Source organism: Acomys minous (genome assembly GCF_964271855.1).
Source record: "Acomys minous genome assembly, chromosome: 6".
In the NCBI taxonomy this organism is placed as follows: Eukaryota; Metazoa; Chordata; class Mammalia; order Rodentia; family Muridae; genus Acomys; species Acomys minous.
In genome coordinates this window covers 100,708,542-100,716,084 of record NC_140487.1, presented here as the reverse complement: position 1 = coordinate 100,716,084, position 7,543 = coordinate 100,708,542, and the positions used below count along the sequence as shown (strand labels likewise).

General features: G+C 48.5%; 1 protein-coding gene across 1 annotated transcript; it reads right to left on the bottom strand.

Moving 5' to 3' along the window:
* Window positions 1–605: 605 nt before the first annotated feature.
* AIRIM (AFG2 interacting ribosome maturation factor) lies at window positions 606–7,468 on the bottom strand. The gene is made up of 5 exons (XM_084787854.1): window positions 7,183–7,468; window positions 5,447–5,724; window positions 3,190–3,381; window positions 1,428–1,534; window positions 606–1,293 (listed from the first exon to the last, which is right to left on the bottom strand). The coding sequence occupies exons 2-5, from the start codon at window positions 5,719–5,721 to the stop codon at window positions 1,214–1,216; spliced, it is 654 nt and encodes a 217-aa protein (XP_084643980.1). The 5' UTR covers window positions 5,722–5,724; window positions 7,183–7,468; the 3' UTR covers window positions 606–1,213.
* Between the last annotated feature and the right edge of the window lie 75 nt (window positions 7,469–7,543).

Below are 7,543 nucleotides of genomic sequence, written 5' to 3'. Positions count from 1 at the left end.
ATGGTACCACCCTCATCTCAATTAAGAAAGCTTTGGCAACCAAATCCAGAGCATCCCTCATTGAGGCTCCGTGATTGTCCATGTGTCAAGCGGACAATAGAAACCAACAATCACACCTGGTATCCTCCTACCTGGCCAGTCACTCTAAACTCAGAAGAATGTGGCCAATGACAGGTCACTTGAGTCTTAACCCTGTCACCTGGGGAGTCTCCCTATATTCAGTTTCTTCCTCCTCCTCCTCCTCCTCCTCCTCTTCCTCCTCCTCCTCTTCTTCCTCCTCCTCCTCTTCTTCTATAGTTTTTGAGACAGGGTTTCTCTGTGTAACAGTCCTGGCTGTCCTGGATTCGATTTTTGTAAACCAGGTTGGCCTTGAACTCACAGTGATCCGCCTGCCTCTGCCTCCCAAATACAAGTGCCGGGATTAAAGGTGTGCACCTTCAATTTCTTCCGTTCTCTATTTTCTTTTCTTTTCTTTTTTTTTTTTTTGAGACAGTCTTAGTATGTAGCTTTCCGTGCCTGGAGCTATGCAGACCAGGTTGATCTCAAAATCACCGAGATCCACATGTTTTTGCCTCCCCAGTCCTGGGTGATATATTTCCCCCCCCCCTCCCCTCTACCCCCAGCTACTTTTAACAGGGGACCTCTCTCAAGGACAAAGCATTCAGAACAGCTCATGCTGCACTGTCTCCCCCTGGTGGCTGGCCTTGGAAATGGAAATTGCCTTGAGCCACTGTGAAAGAAGGGTAAACATTTTAAATGTTTCCTGTCCTTCAGTCCCTCTGGTTTTTTCTGGTGTGCAAGGGATTGAATCCAGGGCATCACGTGTGCCACACACATACACACTGCTACCACCCTGGACTCCTAGACACACTCAGCTCTTTAAACCACTATGGGCTTAGATATTGACATGCACAGAACCAGGACCTGAGCCAACCAGCAAGGTGCTTCAGATGACACGGGCGGAGGCGGCCACAGAACGCTACCTTCTGTCCTTTCCTTCCTTGCCACATCAAGCCTAACGATGGAGGTGGACACTGCTTATCAGCATTGCCTTTCCTATTCCCTCTGCCTCTACCCACTTCTCAGAGCCTCGGTGCAGTGGCCATGGACCCATGGCCTTGGCCTAGCATGGGGAAGTCCTAGGGACCTCTACCATAGGCATCAGTATTTCAGGGCATCACTTAGATATAGCCGAGGGCAGCAATGGTGGCCCTCAACTGTGGTGCTCCAGGTCTCCAGATGCTGCACAGCCTCCTGGCTCCTCCAAGAAGAAGGAGACACTCACCAGGATATCTAGAACAGGAGGCAGGGTACAAGACATCAGGTTAATCAAGGCCCAGAGAGCACAACAGGGGTGTCTCTAATGCCTCCAGGAGGCAGGCGGCAGGGGAAGGAAGGCAGCACAGGGAACGAACAGAAACCAGTACCTGGCACGAGGCTTTGGCTCTCATCTTCTGAAATTTGGTCCCAGGCCTTGGGAAGTGATTGGATGCTGGCCAAGTCTCCCCAGTGGATGGAGGAGAGGAGGTACTTTCTCTTCAGGTACCTTCCCAGAAGTTAAGGACTGCTCAAGAGAAAGAAAGAAAGAAAGGAAGAAAGAAAGAAAGAAAGAAAGAACTTAACACAAACCAAGATAGCGTTGTCACTAGGTCATGTGATCTTATGGGATTACTGTTGAATGTGGCCCATCTTAGCCATGTGACTAAAAACAAAGGCTCTGTGTGTGTGTGTGTGTGTTAGAGCTGACTAGCACCGTTTAGCAGCCTAGCCTATGCCAGTGCTTAGTGGCATCAGTGTCGGCTTCTGCCATTATTACCGTTATATTAGAAAACAAAGGGAAATCGGGAAGATCAGCCATACACTTCCAGACTGGGTGACAATCTCCTTTGTCAACTTGACTGGATTTAGAATCAACATGGAACCACGACACTGGCTGGGCCTGTGAGGATGTCTGTAGAAAGGCTTAAATGGGAAGACCCACCTTCCCCCCCACCCCCTCACCGCCGCGACAGGGTTTCTCTGTGTAGCCTTGGCTGCCCTAGCCTCACTTTGTAGACCAGGCTGACCTTGAACTCACAGCGATCCACCTGTCTCTGCCTCCTGAGTGCTGGGATAAAAGGCATGTGCCACGATGCCCGGCCTGGAAGACCCACTTTGAATGTGGACGGCAACATTCCATGTGCTGGGATCTCAGAATGAATAAAAAGAAAGTGGACAGGGTGCCCGCATTTATCACTCTGTGCTTCCTGACTGCAGGTGTGATGCCACCAGTGGCCGTGACCCTGTCCCCGTGCCCTCCCTTCCATGGACTATATCCCCTCAAGCCATGAACTGAAGCAGATCTGTCCATCCTTAGGCTGCCTCTTGTTGGACACTTGGTTACAACATAAAAATCACTAACACAGTGGACACTGCTGGTCTGTTTTCAGCCTTAAACTTGAATTTGCAGTTCACTAAGTGAGCCAGCTGGAAGTAGCCACAGGAAACTGAGACTCTAGACTAGGAGCAGCAGTAAAGGGAGCAAACCAGGGGTGGATGATAGTAATGGGCAAGAATCAAGAAGAAAAGGCCAGAAGTGCAGCTAATTCACTGCTCTCGGGCTCGCTCCCTACCATGTCAAGTGCTCTTCACAAGGCCAGCACCATTACACAGGCCATGAGCACACAATTCTGCTTTAAACTTTCTCAGAATTCTCATCTCAGAGTAACAGCTAAAACCTTCGAGATCCTTCTCAAAAATCAAGGCCCTCCTTACTATCATCATGCCCCCCCCCTCGCCACACAGGCCTCGTGGCTGTTTCCTAAGTATACCAGGCGTGCTCCTACCTGGGCCTTTTCACTAGATGTCCCCTCTGCTGGACCATTCTTCTTCTGAATATCCACATGACTCATCCTCCACTCTTTCAAATCTTCGGGAGCCTCCCTGACCACACTACTACAATCACAGCCCCACCTTCCCACCTCACCTTCTCTGCTTTATTCTTAGCACTCGCCACCGCTGATACTATATATTTCCTTTTTTTTTTTTCTGCCTGCCTCTGGGCACTTACAGTGGTGCCTAGCAGGTAAACTATAGGGAATGACTATTAGAAACAAAAACAAATGCAGGGAGGAGCCAAGTCCGAGCACTAAAGAGGACCTGCAGCAACTCCTACAGCCTGCTGAGCAGCTCTGGGTGGTCTGGGAGCACGGGGAAGGATATGAGCTCCGGTAATGTCTGTCGATGTCCTGCAGCCACTCCAGCATGTCAGCCACAGACGGGCTCGCGGCCGAGGGCCTCAGGACAGCAGCCACGTCAAGCAGAGCCGCATGCTGCTCGTAGGTGTGAAACACCTGCTCCACATGGCTGCTGATGGTGTCACGAACCTTGAGGAGGGTGGCTCTGTGGGGAAAGGAGGATGTTAGGCAGTGCCACGAAAGAGATAGGAAGTAAGGCTTCTTACACCACTCCTGGCATTTGGGGGTTTTGTTTTAGGGGGGACTCAAACCCGCAGACATACTAGGGAAGTGGTTTACCACTGAGCTACACCCCGGTTCCACTTTGCAAATTCTTTTGAATTTAGTAAGGGGGAAGAGCACACACGTGCCACAGCACCCATGCAGAGGTCAGAGGTCTACTTTGTGGTGTCCATTCTGTCCGTCCACCTCTCCGTGGATTCTGGGGATTGAACCTGGGTCGACAGGCTTGCATGGCAAGCACCTTTACTCAATAAGCCATCTTAGCCGGGTGTGGTGGTACACGCCTTTAATCCCAGCACTCAGGAGGCAGAGGCAGGAGGATCAATATGAGTTCGAGGTCAGCATGGTCTACAAAGAGAGTCTAGGACAGCCAAAGATACACAGAGAAACCCTGTCTCAAAAAACCCAAGCAAACAAACAAACAAGAAGCCATCTTGACTGCCTTGTCCGGCCAGTTTTGTTTGTTTGTTTTGCTTTTCAAGATAGTGTTTCTCTGTGTAGCCTTGGCTGTCCTCGACTTACTTTGTACACCAGGCTGGCTTCGAACTCATAGAGATCACCTGCCTTTGCCTCTCGAGGGCTGGGATTACAGGAGTATGGCACCTCGCCCAGCATTCAGCAGTTCTTGAATGGCAATGTGGACTCAGGGAACACAGACTGCCTGAGAAAGTTATTTCCCCTGTGCATAAAGGCTCCTTTGCTCACTGTGTTCCCCAAAACCAGGACTACATATACAACAAAGACACAGTTAGTGAACCAGTGAATGAAAGGCCACTAGAAAGATAAATATGATGTGTACAAAGTGCTTTCTGCAATGCCTAGGTGTTATTCTAAGGCTGACTCTAAGAGGGCCATCACCAAGGCAAAGACTCTAACTTCCCAAGGGACAAAGGATCACCTAGCCCACAACTCTGGCTCTAAAAATATCCAGCTGTTTTCACAATGTAAAAACAGGAAACAACCCCAAATCTGCAAGTTTAAGTCTTATGGATGTGTCCAGCATTAGAAACAAACTAACAAGTCGGCCCGGTGGCACAAGCCTTTAATCCCAGCACTTGGGAGGCAGAGACAGGCAGACTGCTGTGAGTTCCAGGCCAGCTTGGTCTACAAAGGGAGTCCAGGACAACCAAGGCTAACACAGAGAGACCCTGTCTCAAAAAAACAAAAACAAACAAGCAAAAAAAAAAAAAAAAAAAAAAAAAAAAAGAAAAGAAAAAAGAAAGAAAGAAACTAACTTACAAACAAAAACCAGATAGCAAACTATCAGTTTAACAGCCATGTTGTTACTATTTTGTGGGCTATTTCAATTACACAGGTATCACTTGTGTACAGAGCAGCTCAGGTGATAGGTGTGCTTTAGAATCCCAGCTCTAGTCACCGGCCATGTGATCAGGACAGGCAATTGGACTTTCTGTTTTCTCAATTCCAAATGTATGAGCCAGATGTGTATAAGGCAATGTACATAAGCCCTTAGCTCTGGAACTTACTAACCCTAACCTACAGCAAAGACAACTGCAGAAGAGGACTACATTCTTTCTCCACTCCTCTCCTTTTCTGCTTTTGCAATTTCTTTTGTTTCTGCAGTTGGTTTAGGGTTATTTTTGTTTGTTTGTTTATTTACTTAGTCATTTGTTTTGAGACAGGATTTTTCTGTGTAGCCTTGGTTGTCCTGGAACTCTCTATGTAGACCAGGCTAGCCTTGATCTCAGAGATCTGCCTGTCTTTGCCTCCTGAATGCTGAGATTAAACACCGGACCTGGCCTGTTTTTTTGTTTTTATAGGTTTTGTTTGTTTGTTTGTTTGTTTGTTTTTAAGACATGGTCTTACGATGAAGCCCAGGCTGGCCTCAAACTCAGACATCCAACCTTAGTCTCTTGCATGACCACTATTGCTTCTGCAAGCTTCTGTCTGCCCACCCTGACTGGGGCTGGCATGTCACACAGCTTTAACATGTTTCCACCATGAAAAGGGGCCATGGAGCCTCTTACAGCCTCTCAGCTAGCTTGTCCAGGACAATGTCGCCAGCTTCCAGTTGCTTGCGCCTCAGCCGCTCCTGTAAGTCTGGAAAAGGACGAAGGGCCGGCACATCCTCAAACCGCAGACTCTGTGCAGCCTGCAGCTGCTCAGCCAGGTTGCTGAGAGAAGAGAGGAGAGGTGAGCAGTCCTGCAAGGTGTTCTGCCACAGGTCTTGCTGCCCTTCCACCACGGGGAAGCACTTCTTCAGGGCCTCCTGCACAGCCAGCAAAGGCTGGTCATGAGCCATCTTCTGGGAAGACAAAAACAAAAGAAGAGTCAGGGTACCGGAAGGGGAGGGCCTGGGTCCAGGGTGAGTCATTTCTGACCTCATGAGAAGGCCAGTTTTGGTCTTCAAATAGTCTCAAGGCAATACAGAAAGGTAGGGAGACTTCGGAGAGACATGAGAAAACAAAAACAAAACAGATGCTCCTTATCTGGGATGCACATTGATGCTGCTTATCCAGGATGCGACACTTTTAGCCAAGAATGAAGTGAGAACTCCAGCAGTACACTTACCAACTGCTTAAGGCCTTTCTTCCTTCCCAGCTGAAAACCTTCAATCTTCTAAAATCTCACCAGAATCCCATTTATAGAGAAAGAACCCGAACCGCCCCTTGTATAGCCATAGGAGCTCCCAGTTTCACTTTATTAGATTATAATACCATCCAAGGCATCTTCTCACTTCTCTTATCAAACAAGAGGAGAAAGCAGGGAATAACAAGGTTTTTTGGAAACCCTTTTGAGATTTAACTTGAAAGCAACCAAAATATTACATATACATGGCTAATTAAAAAGCCAGGCATGGTGACACACATCTTTAATCCCAGCACTTGGGAGGCAGAGGCAGGTGGATCACTGTGAGTTCCAGGCCAGCCTGGTCTACAAAGTGAGTCCAGGACAGCCAAGGATACACAGAGAAAACCTGTCTCAAAAAACAAACAAACAAACAAACAAAAAACAAAAGGCTGGTGAGCTGGCTCAGAGGTTAAGAGCACTGTCACACTATCAGTTCTTCCAAAGGTCCTGAGTTCAATTCCCAGCAACAACATGGTGGTTCACAACCACCTACAATGAGATCTGGTGCCCTCTTCTGGCCTGCTGGCTCACAAGCAATAAATAAATCTTGCAAAGAAAGGAAGGAAGGAAGGAAGGAAGGAAGGAAGGAAGGAAGGAAGGAAAGAAAGAAAGAAAAAGAAAAGAAAGAGAAAATCAGTTGATAGGCGGGCAGTGGTGGCTCACGCCTTGAGGCAGAGGCAGGCCGACCAAGCCCAGCCTGGTCTACAGAGTTCCATCTACAGAGTTCCAGCACAGCCAGGGCTACACAGAGAAACCCTGTCTCGAAAAAACGGGGGAGAATTCAATTGTCAATCTCCCTTGAGAAACCCATACCCACTTGGCTCTGTCTTACTTTGGGATACTTTGAATAGCTTGCATGTGTCTTTATTTTCTACCTAGATGCCTCTCTCTTAATCTTTGTGCCTAAGCCTGTATTTAAACACCTTCAGCTGGGCATTGAGGCATGCACCTTTAATCCTAGCGCTGGGGAGACAGGCAGATCTCTGTGAGTTTGAGGCCAACCTAGTTACATAGTGATCCGCTGTCCTGTGTGTGCGGGGGCGGGGGATAGAGAGGGTGTGAGAGAAAGAGAGGGGTGGGTGGGTGGGGGAGGGGAGAAGAGGCTTCAAAATGAAGGTCCCCTGCTTCTCACCCCAGGAGCGGGCCCTGGAGGTCTTCCGAAGGGGTTTCTTCACAACAGGGCAACCTCCCACTTTAGATGGAGAGTCCCTGGGGCTTGGCTATCTTCGGACCCGCGCTTCTGGAGTCGGAGTCTTGTCTTCTCTCTTTGAGATTGTCAGCCGTGTTTCTAGATCAGCAGGAGAACTTAAATCCTAAATTGTCAAACCTGAGTACACCAAATACAGTGCGCTTGGCACTGACTGCACATGCTCAAAAGAGAACTCTAGCGTCTCACTTAGCGCGACTCTAGAGTCGCGAAAAGGTGTCATGTACCGCAATGACTTCTGGGCATTGAAGTCCTCCGTGAGGATTGGCTGCCGGATGGAGAAGAA

Excerpts from the sequence above, each read along its gene's own strand:
- AIRIM (XM_084787854.1), bottom strand. The coding sequence starts at position 5,721 with ATGGCTCATGACCAGCCTTTGCTGGCTGTGCAGGAGGCCCTGAAGAAG. Across the intron at positions 1,535-3,189 it reads CGGAGCTCATATCCTTCCCC|AAAGTACCTCCTCTCCTCCA; the intron begins GTGCTCCCAGAC and ends GTACCTGAAGAG. Across the intron at positions 1,294-1,427 it reads GAGCCAAAGCCTCGTGCCAG|ATATCCTGGTGAGTGTCTCC; the intron begins GTACTGGTTTCT and ends CTCCTGTTCTAG.